Here is an 18219-nt window from a genome sequence, read left to right on the forward strand (position 1 = left end):
GACTCAGTGTGTCCTAAATGGTTGTGAATATATACAAAAAAATTAATCAGTCATGTTAATTAGCCATGTTAATCAGCATTTATGTATACAGATCACCTGTTGATCCCAAACAAATGCTCTCTACAAGGCCTAGAATTGTAATTGAAGTTTATCTTAGTTTTACATATGCACATGCATATTATGCATTGCAACGCCCCGAATTCCCACCGAATATCAAAGTATTTGTGATTGTGAAAAAACACGCTTCCCAGCAGAGGGGCTGCTGGCAGCTGCTCAATGACGTCACTTCGCACATGCGTCCAAGCGGTGGGCGGAGTTTTCCCAGTCGGTCAGGAAGGGGAGAAAGGCGGACACGGGAACATCTAGCGGTAATCTTTTTCCAGACACAGCTTCTAAAACTTTCCCCTGTCTCCTTTTTTTAGCAATAGAAACGTCGGAGTAAGGCGATCGATGTCGCGTTTGTTGTTTCGGTGTGTATACGCTGAACTACAGTTTTTAAAAGTCATTGAAAACACTAATTAGCCCTGATGCTAGCTAACGTTAGCTGCTTTGACAGGCCTACGCCAAGCAGCCTTTGAGCCTGGAAACCGGAACGCCGCTCGAAAAGGTTTTCTGCTGACGCCGTCCATCTCAAGCTTTAACGTTTGAGGGGAAAGTGTACGCATCCGTAGCTAGCACCTCCACGTCATTTAACTATCTATATAGGGTGAGAAAAAACAGAGGGAAAGTTAAACCTTCGCCCTCTGCCTAGTTTGCACGCAACACAACGGCGCATCACTGTCATCAGCTACAGAGGAGCAGGTTTGACAGCGGGGCTCGTCATCCGCGGAGGAAAGATTTTGTTTTTGACGTTATTTTATTTAAGTTGAAAGTTGGAAATTATATAGTTCTTGCAAAGTAGCGTTCTCCTGCTGACCCGTCTTTCTGTCCCTATATTTTCTCACATTTTCTCAAATTATTTTTTTTCTATATGTTTCGCTCGTCAGACGCGAGAATAAGTAGCTGTCTATTTTACCGACTGCCACCCACCAGACGTGGCCGTCGTAAGCTTCTGCACTGCGGTGATGGATATAGTCGCAGCGTTTCCTTTCGTGCAACTGTGAAGCAAGAGCTTGCAGATCGTTTTTTAAATATATTTCTGCGTTATCTTATTTCGCGTATAATAGTTCAAGTGTCAGAAGACTCAGATATGACAAATTGCATGTTTACGACTAGGTCAGAACCACTTGATTGCTCAAGCTACCTAATAAGAAAACCAAAGTATAAGTGCAGAATTATCTCATTCCTACACAGCCACACTGCCACATTTCATTCAAATAATCTTCCCACAGGGCAGCAAATTACATGTTTAGATGTTATGTGCTTGATAATCATTCAATGCCACAGAGGTAAACAAGAAATGCTATATTTGAAAATCCCAGATAGATGACCAACCTGCCATCACAGATATTGATGATTTATTGGAGGAGACATTCTCCTCCAAGATCAACCAGTGTGTATTCTGTCATGTAAAATGACATGCTTAATATCCACTGTGTTCACTCACATCAATCTCGGTACTCATTTACTTAATCACAATGTCTTTTCTGGCTGTTAACAGATGGCTCTCTACACTTTGCTGAGAGCTTTTGGCTAGGGTAGTTTGCCATTTTGCTGGACAAATCCAGACATGCGGGGTTATGGTTGCTCAGATTTAGAGAAAACGGCTAAACTCAACCGTGTCCTGAGATTCTTGCATCACTTTAAATAATTTAAATTCTCACTTATCCTCGATACTTTCAGAATACTGTTGAACCAAGAAAACCGCTGATAATAGTTTTAATGGTTCAGTAACATCAAGTTGGTTATTTTCCAATTATAATTCAATGAGGAAATGTTTCCTTGGACCCAATAATGGACCCTTTTTTTGTAATTCCAGGTTCTTAAGGCATCTATGATACCTTTGCATGTTGATTCACCTTAGATTCACTTGGGAATACTGAATGTCAGGAGCATTAAAACACAACAGAACCTTGATTTTCTCTGGTACCCTTAATCCTTGGCACCCACTTGACCTGGCTATGACAAGGTTCATCCCCACGAAGGTTTTATTTAGTCTGCCTCGCAGTGTCAAATCCTAACTCATACAGCAATCATTTTACTATGAGTTTTGTTGCTATTTCCAATTAACAAGGTGAGTTTGCCTGGTTACTTGGATGAATTGATGTTTTCCAGTGTGGCTAACAATGGCCTCAGACTAAGCAGTACTGTGGATACAATTACCTTGACTGACAATCAATCAGGGTAAACAAACAGGTGAAACAGCAGCCAATCAGACACAATATGTCCGATGGAACAACCAAACATTGTAATGTAGCACATGGCATTGTGCTGAGAGGCCTGAAAGCTGCAAACAGACTTTATGCTCTGGCCAAGTACAGTGTGCCTACTCTTTTTCTCATCAAAGGCAATGGTTATCCTTTTTTTTAAAAAATGGTTTCCTAAGCAGTGAATTGTATGTTCAACAAGAAGATTCTTCCATAAGGAGCCAAAAGTTTTTTTTTAGCAATATACTGGCAAGGCTTAATTTTTGCACTATACCCATGCCCAGTTTCCTCATGGCACCAGTTCATGTCAGGTTTATTTATCTTTGTTTAGTTTGGAAAAGTGAAAGAACCTTAGAAGAAACATGCATTAACCCCCCAACAAACCAGGGAATTTGATGATCACATCTTTATTAATATCATATCAACATAGATAGTGATATCCCTCTTTGCATGTTTGCCACTAGTTTGTTATTACACATGCAGTGACATCTACACTTTTCTATAGATGGCTGCCATCAGGAAGAAGCTGGTAATAGTTGGAGATGGAGCATGTGGAAAGACCTGTCTACTCATAGTCTTCAGTAAGGACCAGTTTCCAGAAGTTTATGTCCCAACTGTGTTTGAGAACTATGTGGCGGACATTGAAGTGGATGGGAAACAGGTGAGGCAAAGAAAACTGACACTACTATGTAGATGGTGAGCTCCAATGGTCCATTCAAAAGACACTGGGCTTCCAGCTTGCTGCAAAATCATTATGTCCTAGTCATATATATCATATATAAGCATTTGATATTGGCATTATCAAAAATTAACATAGTATTGTTATTTTCAGGGTGAAATTATATATGGTTTTCCTTACCAATACTAACGTTGTAATTTGTTTTGATGTTGTGTGTTGTCTTTCGTTTTTTTCAATGTCCTTCCCAATCTGTTTCTTTGGCCCTCTCTTTTTCCACCTTTTTTTCTTTAGTGATTTGGGGTTAATGCATTGTGAGTCGGCTTTATAATTTGATAATGAATGTCAGAGCACCCTGTCAGTGTAAGCATTGCCAACATTTTGACAATGTAAATCAATGTATCTATTCCATCTTTATTCTCAGGTAGAGCTAGCACTCTGGGATACAGCTGGCCAGGAAGACTATGACAGACTGAGGCCTCTCTCCTACCCAGACACTGATGTTATCCTCATGTGCTTCTCTGTAGACAGCCCAGACAGTTTAGGTAATTTAATTTTCATAGAGCAAGTAATTAGATATCTTGCATTTTTCAAAATAACAAATGTTGCTATTTTTTTCCATTGCAGAGAACATTCCAGAGAAATGGACACCAGAAGTGAAACACTTTTGTCCAAATGTTCCCATCATCTTAGTGGGTAATAAAAAGGATCTCCGAAATGATGAACACACCAGAAGGGAACTTGCCAAAATGAAACAGGTAAATATTGTGTTTTGTAATCACAGTGATCAATTTTTCTGTTTAATTGTCAAAACATCCCTTTCTTTTTCAAATGTGTTCTAGGAACCAGTTAAATTTGAAGATGGTAAGGAGATGGCGAACCGAATCAGTGCCTATGGCTACCAAGAGTGTTCTGCCAAAACCAAAGATGGTGTGAGGGAAGTCTTTGAGATGGCAACAAGGGCAGCACTGCAGGCCAAGAAACGTGGCAAAAAGTCCACCTGCCTTCTGTTATAGGCCCTGGAGAAGAGGGAGCTGCCCTAAAGCACAGAGGAAAAGTTGTGTGGCTGCCCAGTTTCTAATCACCCATTTACCCCTTATCAAATTAAAGCAGGTCTGAAATGATTTGATAGGCTTCTGCACCAATGTCCTCAGTCTATATAATACGTTATGTGCAATTTGCTTGCAACTATCAAGAACTTTCAGATCTAGAGGTTTAATGCCCAGATGGAGGGGGTGATTTCAAGTTAAGAAGATTAAATGGGGGTTAAGATGTGCCATGATGGGAATGAAGAGAGAAAAGGTCCATACCAGGCCAAAGACAAAGAGGACATGCATCAGACAGAATCAATAACAAAAAACAAACATGAGTTAGGTTTGAATTAAGACCATTTCCAAGTGGATCTTACACAGTATCGCCTATATGTAGTGCCTTGAGAGCAGTGGTGATGATGAGTAAAGCGACAGATGGGAATTCATGGCTTAGATGTCTATTTTTTATCATTTGTTGTGTTCAAACTTTGTTCTTGAATGTTTTCTCTGCCATTGGCTTGGCTCCTTCAGGCCCATCATCTGACCTGGGCACTGTACAGGAGGAAGTCGAAACTCGATTGTATGAAATACTTTCCCATATTGATTTGCTTACCTATAGTTAAGGGCGTATATGTATGTGTGTATGTATGTCTGTCTGTCTGTCTGTGCGTGTGTGTGTATGTATGCAGCTTTTTGGTGCTGTGTTTTCTCAAGTGCAGGTTTGCATGCAGTGGATGTCTACATTGTGAGGGTGTGTATTAATGTGTTATGTACTGTATGCATGGGAAGGCATTCTTTATCACTGACATAACCCCTTGTTTCCGTGCCAAAGTTGCCCCTGATAGCCACATTTTATGGCTCGGATGGGTAATGGAATTAACAGCTTCTCTGAGGGGTATAGAAACCCTGACTTTACTGGAAGGGGGTGTAACATAGGTAGAGGCACAATCAGGTTCATTATGTTATGAATTTTAAGAACATTTTTGTGTATACAAGAGATTCATTTGATTGTATTAATCAGTGGGTCAAATCATGATTGATGTAGTTAAGTTGAATATTATTTCTGGTAGTTGATAGGCTTATCATATTACTATAAAATTCATGATGTACTGTATATCTTACAATGTCTTGTAAGGACATTTTTATGATGTGTATTTCAAGTTTGCCTTTTACTCAAATCCCCTCAGTTCCCTTTAATGATATTGCCATCATTGTACTATAAATTTTTAATGTTAACTCTTAATTTCTTAGTATATTTTAATCATTTTGATTAATCATGTAATGATCAGCTTATCAAAATTGTAATCATAGTATTGTGTCATTTAATTGATTGAAGGTCGAGTATGGGTTGCAATGCTGGTTATGGGGATGGGGTGGTAGATGACTTTTTTTGTACCGTGTCCTCTTTGAATTTCTGGATTTTTATTTTCCAAATAAAGCTGGTATTAGGGTTTTCTGTCATTAAGTATGTGTGCGTGCTTTGATACTTGTCAAGACTGATTCTGATTTCAATAGCGATCGATATTTTTAGCGCTCATTTAATTCCTCCGAAACCACACAATTGTCAAAACATTCGTTTCTATGAACTTTTGGCTCAAAAAAGAAAACACACATGTCGAGGATCTGGTATGTCAGCGAGACGTGGCGTGATTGGTCTGTTTCTCCCGTCCAATCGGTGTTCATTTCGATGACTAGTCTCTCCCTAAACCAATCGCTGAGCAGACTGTTATACTAGTCCCTCCCTGTGTGAGATGTTGGCCTACCGAGGCCATTTTATGCTGTTTTTTTTTTTATAAAAAAATATCCATCTTACTTTAGCTTCGTTGTGACATTTACTGGATTTTTGTCGGTTCAGTTTGCGAAAGGTAAGTGTTTCCGACAAGCATGAACAGCTGTGGTCACATATGGGTAGAATGACAGCCATTTGGACGGCTTCTTAGACTTGCTAGCATCCTTGTGCTAGTTAGCTTGCTCGTGAGCAGAGATGACCGCCACACGTCATTGTTGAATACTGCTTTTTATGGTTGTGCGCGTGGTTTCAGCTAACCCATTTCATGTCGCATATTAATAGTTATGCAGGATTTTAATCCTATTAGTGTCTGTGATGTTCAGTTGGTCGCCTATAACGCAGAGATTACATTTCAAAGTTTGGCAAGTAACTTACCCAAATACTGCTAACGTCAACTCAGTGACAGAACCAAGATGTTACGTTACGTTTCTCCTATGCACACATGCTGTACATTACTGCGCCTTTTCGTCTATCTTGGGACCTTTCCTCTTGTTTTTCCGAGGAAGTGGTATTTATCCAGTTACATAATAAAATTGTCTCTTAATGATAAGTAATTTTAAATAAAAATGACACCTTTCGTGCACTTTCAGGTGATCTAATGCTGTAGTACAAGGAGCAGAGTCAGTGCATGAGCATGGACATTGAGCGGAGGTGAGTTAAATTATATCCAATAACCCCCAATCCATCCCAATAGCCCATGTCATACAAGTCTGTTTCATATAAGGCTGAAGGAATTCTATGTTTGGCAGGGGTGGTAGAGGTGACCGTGTTGGGCGCTATGGCATCACCCACAATGATCACAACTTTCGTGATATGGACTACCGAGGTTACGGTCAAGAAGACGAGGCAACTGGAACAGGATTTGACATCAGGATGGAGGATGAGAGACAGTTCAGCCAGAAAGAGATAGGCCAAGCTGTCTGTGACTTCTCACCAGGTCCTTCCCAGGATCAATTAGGGTTTCAACAGAGAAGCGATGGACGAGATGATACTGCACTTGAGGGGAAAGGGCAAGTGTGGCCTCCACACTCAGATGTAGCGCCTCTCTTGCTTCCGAGAGAGGATGGATCTAAGAGGGACTATGAGCAGCTACAGACTAGCCAAAAGGAAAGGGGTAGGGGTAAAGGTGGTAGAGGCTTCCCTGAGAATGCAACTCCCGCTGTAGGGGGCATGGACAGCAACTGGGGTCAAGGAGGTCCACATCTTGATCAGTTGGAATACAGCAATCCGAGACAGAGAGAGGATGACAAATTTTCCCGTGGCACAGGAAAGAGAAGGGTGAGCCTTAACTGGTCCGGCTATCTTATACAGTGCCTACATTAAAAAAAAACAGCTAATTATTTTTGCGTATGTAGCTAATTATTGGCTGTTGTATTCAGGCTCTTTCAGTTGAATCAGAGGAGCATGGCTCTAGTAGTGCTGGTCCAGACCTGTCTCTTGAAGAGTTGGATCAAAGGGACCAGGATTATCGTGCTGAGGTAGACCAGAACCAGAGGCCTAGCAACATTATAATGCTTCGCATGCTGCCACCTAATGCCACCGCTAATGAGGTAAGTGTATGGTGCTATCATAGAGAGTGTGTGTTTGTTTCCTTGTCTATACATTTAATTTATGATGCCGGAATCTAGTTATCTAAATCTTTACCAAATGTGTCTTTAGATCCGAGCACAGCTTCAAGAGCAAGGAATTCAGCCCAGAGAGGTTCGGCTGATGAGGAACAAGTCATCAGGTGAGAACTGGTCCATTTCCCGGAATTTTTTTATTTTTTTTTATTTTACTATTTTGGCTTTTCCCTTTTACTGTTACTAATCCATTAGCAGCTTTTTGATGTTCATTGCTCTTACAGGCCGGTTTCTTCTATTTGCATAGTATTCTTTCTCTTATTTCCAAGTAATCATTCTGTCATCATTCTTTACTATTATTGTCTTCCTTTACCCTTGACAGCAGGCTAGATGTACACTTGATGCATCTACACAACATTTACATACTAACTGGGGATAAGATGATGACGCCAGCTATTTCGAAATAAATTATTCTTAGTTTTAAATATTGGGAAAATCCAGCCCATATTTCAGTAAAATTACATCAGGAATCAGTATTATGACCCCCTCCTTAGCCCTGGACTGGATTTGATTATTTACCTCCCTACTGCTTTGCTTCTCCTCCTCATTCTGTCACTGTCTGTTTGCATGAGCTGAGAGGCAAACACACACAGGGAACAGAGGGGAATGAGCCATAAATTTGCAATAGTTCTTTTACCTTTTTTGATATGACTAAATATACAAGGTAGTTGACATGGACATAAAGTGTAGACTCCAGTCCTGCAGCCACAGAGTTTATCATGCCATTGGGGAAACCAACCAACCAAGATAAGAATTATATTTACATATAATGTATGTTACAGTTCATTAGCTATTTTTTATGTATGTGCTGTGTCTTTAGGTATGAGGCTGAGACTGATCAGTCTTTCTTTGCCAACTCACACATTTGCCATTTAAATATAATTATTGTGCATCTAAGTGGAATCAGATATCATGATTAACATTATTATCTTTATAGATATGTCAGGCCAAGTAATTGTAATATAATTTTGAAAGGCTTGCATTACTTTACTTTCATTCATGCTTTGATCCACTGGTCTGTCAGCGTGTGTAACACAGTACAAAAACACTTCCATGAGCACTTTTAAGACATTGATGCATGCATAGGGCATAGGTCTTCATTTCATGACTTTTATTTTCCTCTCACACTGTTCTTTTCCTCTACATGGTTTTGCCATGTCCCTGTTGTAGTGGGGTGTCACTGAGTAGCACCATACCAACTGAGAAATGAGCAGCCAAAGCACAAATTTCCAGATTGCCTTCTGCATTAGCGTCCGTGTGTGTGCGCGTGCGCCAGAATATAGGGGAGCTTCCAGATTTTATTTTTATTTTTACCATCATGCATACAACTTGGAAAAATGTATTTTTCTAGATTTTTCATTGCATATCATCTCTCTGACCTTTTTTTTCTGCAAACTCACTAATGGTCTGTAAGATATGTTAATCAACTTAGCCACAGCCCTGCCTTTTTCAATTTGAGTCAGTGGTTCGGGTCATCTTTGTAGTTGAACAAATTATTCTTTATAGACATTTAGATTATGTCCTTTTAACTCCATTATTAAGTTCAAAAATGCTTAACAATGATAAATGTAAATAAAGGGGGGTTTTAGAGTTTGACCATCAAAATGCTACATAGTAACATGCCACCCTGACTTTCTAATTATGTTTATTTCTTTTGGTGGTTTGGTGCTTTATTATTCAAAGCCCATTGGATTTCAAATTGATTATTGGATGGAATTCTCCCTCTCTCGCGCTTCTTTTTCCTTGACCCTGTTTGATTTTCTTAACATTGCATCCTCCCACCATTGCAGGGAGTTAAATTGTGACTCCCCGACTTTCTATGAAGTGTATTATTTTCAAGGGGGAGTGGAAGTAATGATTTATTTTGTCAGTGCCGATACAGGGTCTCCCTCTCCTCTGTACATGAAGCACTAACCCCTCAATGCGTTGTTGTTATGTTGTTGTTGTTGTTGTTCGGTTACCATGGCGCTGGGCGGTGTCCAGGTCAGAGCCGAGGATTCGCCTTCGTCGAGTTTAATGTCATACAGGAGGCCACCCGCTGGATGGAGACCAACCAGGTCACTCTCCCTTACACAGACACATACATATGTATACATGCATACAGTGGGATTTAGGAGTCGATATCCAGACAAATGCACAGTTGAATTGTGCCCTCACATGCTCTCATGACATATCCCAGTGTGACATTTGTATGCAGAGTTGGAGAGATATTCCCAAGGTAGGTAGTTCTTTATACTTTGAGAGCAGATTAATCTCTTCTTTACACTTGTATAATATTCTACGAGAAGATTTCATGTTACATCAAACTGACGTCTGTCTGTCTTGGGTACAAATGCAAAGTGTACGTCACAGGACTCTCCAAGTAACATTTGTCTTTTTACTTGTGCAATAAAAAGATCCTCATTTTATAGAGGATTCCTCTTTCTTCAGCAACATGTTCTCACTCTTTTTCTTAAGTTTTCAGTACCACCTCTGGGATATTATGACAGTGAATATAACTTCTCACGTGGTCAGTTGTTTGAATCAGAGCCAAAATCCTACTCATGTTTTTTTTGTTTTTGAATGGTTCATATCTGGATCATCTACAACCATAACATTTTTGGGATTGAGTTATTGTCTATTTGGGTGCTGAAGATGGTAACAGCGAGGTTTCCCCTTAAGGGGGGGGGTTTGACACAGTTGAACAAACACATTATGCTCTTAAAAATGGACAGTCACACATTATACATACACCATCTCAGTCCGTCCCAGTTTTCTGAAGCTGAAGGTTACAATTCTCTGGTGTCCTCTGTCTCTCAGCCTTACTTTAAATCTCTCTCTGTCTCACTTGTCCCTCCCTCTCACTCACTCTCATCTCTGAGCTGAGGCCTTTCTCTAGTTTTCTGGCCCAATTATCACTGATAATCATCCTTTGTTCCCCCTCCCTCTCTCTGTTTCTTTCAGGGAGTGTTGTTGATTATGGGACACAGAGTTTCAATGCACTATAGTGACCCTAAACCACGTGCCAATGAGGACTGGCTCTGCAACAAGGTTTTATGCGCTTATAAATGCTTGCATTTGTGCTATGACTGTCGTGGTTCATTCTTTTTTAAATAACTTGTTAAACATTTCAACAGTGTGGTGTACAAAACTTTAAAAGGAGAGAGAAGTGCTTTAAATGCAGTGTACCCAAATCAGGTAAATGCAGTTGTATCACTAGAAATATTTTCATACTCTTTTTCTCCCTTGACTAGAACACAAGTTCTCTCACAATATCATAACACACAGATGATGCATTATCATCCCCCAGAGGCTGAGCTGAAGTTGCCCCAGTTGCAAAGGGATGTACCGCTTGGTCTTCAAAAAGAAGGAGCTCAAGGCTTACTGCCCCTGCCAGCACCTTTTCACTCTTCTGGTCCTGTTGTTAATCCAGGACAAGCAACACAGCAAGCAGATATTGCTAATGACAGTAAGTCTTCACAGGCTGGAAGTATAGGGAACAAAAAAATTACAGGATTGCGACAAATCAGATACAATAACAAATAGGAGTGGAACAATCTGTTGTGACAAGTCAATTCTATAGTACAATACTATTTTAGTTTTTGAAGTGTAGAAGTTTGTCAGTATGTAATAATTTTGTGCAATGAAATGGTGAATAATTGTCCCAAAAATTTGCTGGTGTACAGTGGAAGGGTAAATGTCATTTTTTGCATCCAAAGTTTAGAATTTGGAAAATAGAAATTCTGTCATACAGTTTCATAAGTCAGTATAATGAGTTTTACAGAGACTGACTCAGCATTGGTATCAAAAAGACAATGTAATTCATGGATCTTATTCTCAATTTAATAGTATTTTTAAACCAGTATTCTCAGTGTATTTGATTGATTAATCAATCAAATCGGACACCTCAGGTTTTGTGGTGTCGACAGCAAACCATGATGGAAATAACTGAATAGTCTCCTTTACTGTCAATTTCCACAGTGGTTATACTTCAAGCTATGAATATAATATTCTCTCTTCCTTTTCATTGCCAGCTCTTATCCTGAGAAACCTTGGACCACACACTTCTGTGGAAGCCATACTTTCAGCTTTGGCTCCATTTGCTACTCTTTCTCCTTCCAACATCCGGCTTATCAAGGACAAGCACACACATCTTAACAGAGGCTTTGCCTTTCTACAGCTCTCAACAATAGTGGTGAGAATCGCATCAGGTGGACATATATGCACTATTGGTCAACAATCATACTGTATTTGAACATTGTTATTCTCAAATATTTCTACCAAATTCAATTGTCAGTATTTTTAGCCCTTTTAAATATTGTGCTTTTATCTACAGGAGGCATCTCAACTATTACAGATTTTGCAGGCCCTTCAGCCAGCGCTCTCCATCGATGGGAAGGTCATAGTAGTGGAGTTTGCCAAGGGCTCAAAACGGTAAACTTCAACATGCATACTTGCCTGAACAACAGAAATAACTGTACACAATTGCTCGTAGGAAAAGCTGTCCGTCTCCATAAATGTAAAAAGCAACTTGATATACGATGCTCCTCAAATCTGTGTGATATGGAGAATGAATCAATGAAAGAACTCGTGAAGTTTGAAATCACAAAAAAAACGTATTTGAAAATGCATGTCAACAGCTGAACGCCTGAAACATGCTCTTTTCCTTCACAGGGATGTTTTTTTGACAGATGGCAGTAGAGTGAGTGCTGCAACGGTGGCAAGCACAGCTATAGCTGCTGCACAGTGGGCTGTCACACAAGTAAGCAAATTCAAATTGTCAATGTTAGCTCAAAATTCTTTTCTTTCTGTATTTATTTTTAATTCTAATGGTCTGCCCACGCCTTGTTTGGAAACTTTGCTTTCAGACCGCTCAAAATGGATCAGGTGGAGGCCAGAATATTGATACAGCTGTGTATCAGCAGGGGGCAGCGGTGACATACGGCCAGGAGGGGCCTAATTATTCAGGGCCAGATGGCACAACTTTCAAGTTCCATCCAGATACCAGAGTTGCTGCCTTGCCTAGTGCAGGAACAGCCCTGATGGGAGCTGCCCCAGGTTAATATGACCTATGTTATGACCTTAATGTTAACGTGCTACATTACCAGGAACATTAAAGGACATGAGCGGACAAAAGAAGAATTGTTACTTTTTTTGACAATTGAACTTGAATTAATTAATCATCTAAAAAAAATGCAGAATACATGGAAGAGAATTTCTGATTGATTGCATTTTATTGTAGAAGTTAACCCATTGCTTCTAAGATAGTGGGGCGCGGCCCCCAGGGAGCATGCATATTTTATATTTTTGCTGTACTAGAATAAAATGTGATTGCACATCCACAGTAGGTGGCAGTGGTGCTCTCATTGTCAGTGTGTAGGGTTTTTTTTTCGCACCAAGCATGCACACACACATCACAGAACATGAGCTATGAAGTGCAGTGAACAAACCCTCGAGGCACCTTGGAAAAATATTTTAACAGGTATGATAAGAAAGGCGGTGAGAGACTGAAATAATGAGACAAACAAAAGTCACCCGAAAGCTAAGATGAGGAAATGTGACGAAGTGTATGTAGCGCTTGGCTTCACTTTGGCTATGGTGGGAGACGAGGAAAGACCGGTGTGTTTTCTTTTAGCTGAAAGTTGCAGTATTATCAGTATTAAATGGTTCAGTCTGTCAAAAAATGTTGATAGTTTAAGATTTAATATTTTTTAAATTTCAGGCAAATTAATGCACTTTTAACAATGTTAATTAAGTTATTCTCTGTTGCAAGTTGATTTATATGTCTCTTTTTTAATGTTAATAAAGATACAATGTTATGCAGAAGTGTACATTTACAGGTGTACTATTCATAGTTGCAGCGGAGAGTGGGGGGCGAAAGGTTTTCTTCTTGGGGATGGGCGGAACAGAAAATAATTGTCTATGATACTAGGCTATTCTCATGCATTCAATGTTTGTGTATTTGTTTGAATGCAAGTTTTCCCTATTTTGTTTTCATACCTCTGTTCTAACCTTTCCTTTTCAGCTGTCATTTCATCTGAGGCAGTGCCATCTAGCGTAACGGTTGTTCAACAGTCTCTTCCTCACACACAGACTGCCCTCATCCCAACAACTACAGTCATACCAGCCACACAGGTAGAGTGTTACCACATGCTTTTCATGTTGCCTTAACCCATTACGCCACTTTCTTATTTTAAAGAGCCATTTCTTGCCCTAGGTTGAGATAGTAGGAAAACCACAGCCAGCTGCTCCCAGCCAACCCGCAACACCAGGCACTGAACATGAGCTCCAGCAGTATCGTAAGGCTCTATGTACTCATTTTCAATATTGAAAGTACACTGATTTACTTCTTTAGCTCCCACTATATTCAGCTCTCCCTTTAAATATATTTCACAATAAAGTACAGAAAAAAGAAACACCCAAAAATAATGTTATGGATATGTCTCATAAGGAAAGATTACTAATACTGCTAATGATTGCCTCAATGTTAAAAAATGTTTACAGCAAATTTGCTGGCGATGTTCAACTGAGGAGTGTTATTTAGGATTACAATGTTATATGCTGCTGTTACAATTACACTTGATAGTAAGTTGTAAATTATCACTGAACCTGTGAAAACTACTCTCTCTCATTGTAGCCATCCCAGATGTTTCCACATATCAATATGATGAAAGCTCTGGCTATTATTATGATCCACTAACAGGACTTTATTATGACCCGACCTCTCAGGTATAGAAGCCCAGTGAATGTTCTGATAGCAGATTGTGAAGCCAGCCTTTCCCTATCATATTACAATGTTTTCTCTTTTTTTTATAGTACTATTACAACCCTCACACGCAGCAGTACATGTACTGGGAGGGAGAGAAGCATACCTACATTCCTGCAGCAGGTGGTCAGTCTAATGCAGAAGGTGGTTCTTCGAGTGATTACCTTACAGATTCAACATTCGCGCCCCCTGGCAGTAAGGAAAAAAAGGAAAAACCCAAAAATAAAACTGCTCAACAGGTAATTAAAAATTGAAAAATTGTTCAAGCACCTATAGCACCAACACTTTCTAATAATGTATAATTCATTTGCCCTTGGTGTTTCATATGTGGACATTGATTCAAGTTGGTAAGTGTTGTAAAGGGCAACAGGAACAACTGTAAAGCACTACATGTAACCTACAGCAACTGATAGTTAACTGAAATATTTTACAAAGTTCTATTGTTGATTTATCAAGAATGAGCAAATATCCAAAATTTTCACGTACTGAAATCTCGAGCACATTCCCCATATAAAGCACAGTCCTGGTCTTCATCAAGGCTATGTAAGTTGGAGGGCCATTGAGCTTAACTGCGTAACATTGCATAAGTATTATGTTACTACTACTACCAATACTACAAATACCAATTCTTTTGTAGAAAGTGTTGATCCGTTGCTTGAAGAGGCTAATTGTGTTATCTCAAGCTCATGACACAATTATTAAAATAAGGGGTTCATCTCTTATATGTTTAATATATGTATATGCTAATGCTTGTCATGTGGTTCTAATAGATCGCAAAAGATATGGAGCGTTGGGCTAAGACTCTCAATAGACAGAAGGAGAACATGCGCTCTGTCTCGTCTGCCCCTGCTGTTGGCTCCCCAGTTCTACCACCTGGTTACAGCAGAGCATCCAGCCAAAGCCGTTTGGATGACCGCCGAGAATCTGCGAGTGCTGATGCAGGCTATGCTGTTCTGGAGAAAAAGGTGCACATATATTTGGCTGCAACCTTGTATTTGATTTCCATGAACACGGCTTCTTGGTTGACACATAAATATGTAAAAATATGTCATTCATTTTGTCTCTTCCACTGTTGTTCACATTATTGATTTATCTGACTTTCTTTTGACACCTGTTCCTTTGTCATTTAGGGTGCATTGTCTGAACGGCCTCAGGTTTTTCTGGATCAGGTCAGAGCAACTGCAGATGTGAGAGAATTAGGCAATGATTTGCCTCTTATCTGGCTTTTTTTCCCAACGCACTGTCTCCACAGATGATTTTAATTAATCCATGACCAAATGCCCCCCCCCCCCCTTCTTTCCTTCAACCCCATAGTCTTCCCCTCCTCATCAACAGGGTTTGGTCCCAGCCTACAGTGGAGAAACTGACAGTGAGGAAGAAGGAGGTGAGAAAGATGAAAAAGAAGGTCGGATGACGGACTGGATTAAACTGGCCTGTCTGCTGTGTCGGAGGCAGTTCCCCAGCAAGGAAGCCCTTATCAGGCACCAGCAGCTTTCTGAGCTACATAAGGTATAACATGCAGGCTCAGCCAAATCCTTTAGGTTAATACTGGACTGATTTAACCACAATTATCTTGTTGTATTGAATAGGTGTCCTTTAATTCTTGTCTCTGGAAAATAATGTTGAGATGTAATTTTTTCTCAAGTTTAACTTCTCTGCTCCTAGCAAAACTTGGAACAGAGAAAAGCCCAACAGGAAGCAGCAAACAAAGAGGTAAAGCCACATTTCTTGAACTTATTCTAAATTTCACTTATTTAATGCAATGTGAATTTATACTGACTTGCTATTTGGTTGCAGAGACATACAGATGGCCCTCAGACTCCTGATCCGAAGAGGAGGAAATTTAACCCGATGTAAGAAGCAAGAACAACCTCTAAGCCCCTTACATTAAGATACATCCCGAATGTTTCTTTTAGTTGTCCGAAGCTTAAATTTCCCCCATTTACGGTTGACATCAAACGAGGACACATTGCCTCTTTCGCATTTTCATAAATTTTTGTTTGAAGTTTATTCACGAATATGATTTTCTTTCGCCAATAAAAGTTATTCATTAACACAGAACAAACTGTGCATTAAGTAACTTCTTCTAGTGTGACAGAAGGTTGAAATTCCAAACATCTGGTGAATTTGTTAAATTACAGAGCAAGCCTTCGCCAAACACACTGGTGGTCTGACCCAACTGTTTAAGGGTTAGATAGGTTCACCAAGGTCTCACTAAGTTTTTTTTTTTCCCTACAATACTAGGTTCTGTGTATTGTTAGTGGGCCCTTGTAATTGAATCCCACTTTCCCAGTCATTATGCAATAAATACCCACACAATTTCCATTTACAGAGAACAAATATTGTTTGTTAATACGTTTCTCCACATTAAAAATTTTTGTGTATTCTTGTGCCAAGGCAAGATATTTCACTGTTTTCACTGTACAGAGGGGAACTAAAAAGAGAGCAGGGAGATGCAAGAATGACTTAAGTATTACCTGAAATATTTGTAATGTGTCTTTGGAAAAATACCACTGCTGGAACGTAAGAAACCATTTTGTTCTACTCAGACAGACCCAGTCAAGGGATTGCGGTTATGTTCAGTGTCCCTGGCCACATTTCTCCACAATTCTAGAACCCTGTTCCCACATATGTCTAAGCCTAACCCCTGAATATGGACTCGACATCACTTCCGCACGTCAAGTGTTTTCAGAGCTGTGTGCTGTTTTTCATGTCACTCAGGATGAATCCTAATGAGAAGTCTGGACTGGGTGTTTGTTATGTCAATTGTCATAAGTGTTTTCTATTGTGAAACTACAACTGTGCCAACCTATATTCAATTGCAGTTACATGTGTTTTCATCTTAATTTTACTCTTTCTCTGCAGTGATGGAATGGGCACAAGCCTTGGTGCCAGGATGCTACAGGAAGGGGTGAAAAAGGGGTTTCTGTTGCGCAATATGCAAATGAAGTGAGCCACCATCCCGAGAAGTCCACAATCTGCTCCAGACAGCACAAGCAGAGCCCAGCACGCAACACATCACTATTAACATCATGTAGATACTTCTAGATAAACTATGATTTGACATTGCATTTACCTCAACAGTAATACACTCGTATGAACTGATCCCGTAGCAGTGGATGTCAGGACAATGCACAGTTTGCACCTTTTTTGCTTTCTTCCTGAATTAATGCCGTTTTTACTTTTCACTTGCTTCAGAGACTGTCTGTAATTAAGCAGCTTTTTGTCATGGGGAGACATTTGCTGTCCAAAAGGACGGGTCCGTATGGATCTTTGACAGCAAACTACATTTTTACGATAACTGTCTATGCACCATAGATTGTTTTTATTTAATGCTGTATGCCTTATCATTCAGTGAATGACTGATCTAGGCATCTGTACAGAATCGAATGGGCGCCTTTTTTTAAAACCTCTGCAGAAGTTAAGAGATTAAGGAACTAGTGTCGGACTATGGATGTATAAGAAATTTGCATGGAGGTAGTGTGGCAGGTGATTAAGCAAATTTTTGTAAAGGCCAAACTAATTGTGTAGTTTTCTGTTTTGGTTTTTGGTTTCCCTAATCACTGCAGACTTCCAGACATGAAGCTAAACTAAAACGGTTGACACTGAAAAGGACAACCCCCACCCGGTGATCAGTGTGACCGCCCTGTCTGATTTGTTTGGACTGATTACTTTTTTTTGAGGTTGTAAATAAGGAGCAAGACGAATTAATCTCTATTTGAAGCAGCCCAGGCTTTAGAAAAAGTTAATGAACGGGCTACTTTCAACTGAACGGCCGCTCAGCTTCCAGGTTCCCTTATACATCCATGGATGAGATAGTTCATGCAAACTTGTGTATGTCCATGAAGTGTACAGATATATCACATCCTTCAGTTCACAATGTAATACATAGTTATCTATGGAGATTTTTTTTTTATTTTATATCTGTATTCGCTTAGGTATGCGTCAATTTCATCTTTCTTGTGTAAATTAACAATAGCACATTTTCATATTGATATATTGGTGTGTTTTTTTGGGTGGGGAGAGGGGCAGTAAGGACTGGCTTGCATT

The 18219-nt window shown here is 39.7% G+C and overlaps 2 protein-coding genes across 5 annotated transcripts; both read left to right on the top strand.

Moving 5' to 3' along the window:
* Positions 1-317: 317 nt before the first annotated feature.
* Positions 318-5479, top strand: LOC147214414 (rho-related GTP-binding protein RhoA-C-like). Of its 2 annotated transcripts, none has more exons than XM_086141970.1 (5): positions 318-368; positions 2812-2967; positions 3407-3527; positions 3610-3740; positions 3825-5479. In XM_086141970.1, the coding sequence occupies exons 2-5, from the start codon at positions 2812-2814 to the stop codon at positions 3996-3998; spliced, it is 582 nt and encodes a 193-aa protein (XP_085998096.1). In that variant the 5' UTR covers positions 318-368; the 3' UTR covers positions 3999-5479. The 2 variants fall into 2 exon arrangements, with proteins under 2 accessions (XP_085998096.1, XP_085998097.1); XM_086141971.1 differs by having other exon boundaries at positions 352-470.
* A 273-nt stretch (positions 5480-5752) lies between these two features.
* Positions 5753-18164, top strand: rbm10 (RNA binding motif protein 10). 3 transcript variants are annotated; one of them, XM_086141533.1, is made up of 23 exons: positions 5753-5878; positions 6393-6453; positions 6534-7080; positions 7182-7352; positions 7462-7531; positions 9408-9481; positions 10368-10454; positions 10541-10601; positions 10714-10872; positions 11438-11598; positions 11740-11837; positions 12078-12165; positions 12272-12461; positions 13429-13538; positions 13621-13702; positions 14041-14132; positions 14220-14408; positions 14940-15134; positions 15300-15356; positions 15484-15678; positions 15835-15882; positions 15967-16022; positions 17035-18164. In XM_086141533.1, exons 2-23 carry the CDS (start codon positions 6431-6433, stop codon positions 17120-17122), a joined length of 2841 nt encoding a protein of 946 aa, XP_085997659.1. In that variant the 5' UTR covers positions 5753-5878; positions 6393-6430; the 3' UTR covers positions 17123-18164. The 3 variants fall into 3 exon arrangements, with proteins under 3 accessions (XP_085997659.1, XP_085997661.1, XP_085997660.1); XM_086141535.1 differs by having other exon boundaries at positions 15300-15338; positions 15505-15678; XM_086141534.1 differs by having other exon boundaries at positions 6552-7080.
* The last annotated feature ends 55 nt before the right edge of the window (positions 18165-18219 follow it).

The sequence above is a fragment of the Fistularia commersonii genome, chromosome 34 (assembly GCF_037954325.1).
Source record: "Fistularia commersonii isolate RoL2024-O1a breed Wild chromosome 34, RoL_Fcom_v1.0, whole genome shotgun sequence".
NCBI lineage: Eukaryota > Metazoa > Chordata > Actinopteri > Syngnathiformes > Fistulariidae > Fistularia > Fistularia commersonii.

Coding starts and splice junctions, on each gene's coding strand:
- LOC147214414 (XM_086141970.1), top strand. CDS start 2,812: ATGGCTGCCATCAGGAAGAAGCTGGTAATAGTTGGAGATGGAGCATGT. Junction 2,968..3,406: donor TTGAAGTGGATGGGAAACAG/GTGAGGCAAAGA, acceptor CTTTATTCTCAG/GTAGAGCTAGCACTCTGGGA. Junction 3,741..3,824: donor AACTTGCCAAAATGAAACAG/GTAAATATTGTG, acceptor AATGTGTTCTAG/GAACCAGTTAAATTTGAAGA.
- rbm10 (XM_086141533.1), top strand. CDS start 6,431: ATGAGCATGGACATTGAGCGGAG. Junction 6,454..6,533: donor AGCATGGACATTGAGCGGAG/GTGAGTTAAATT, acceptor ATAAGGCTGAAG/GAATTCTATGTTTGGCAGGG. Junction 10,873..11,437: donor AGCAGATATTGCTAATGACA/GTAAGTCTTCAC, acceptor TTTCATTGCCAG/CTCTTATCCTGAGAAACCTT.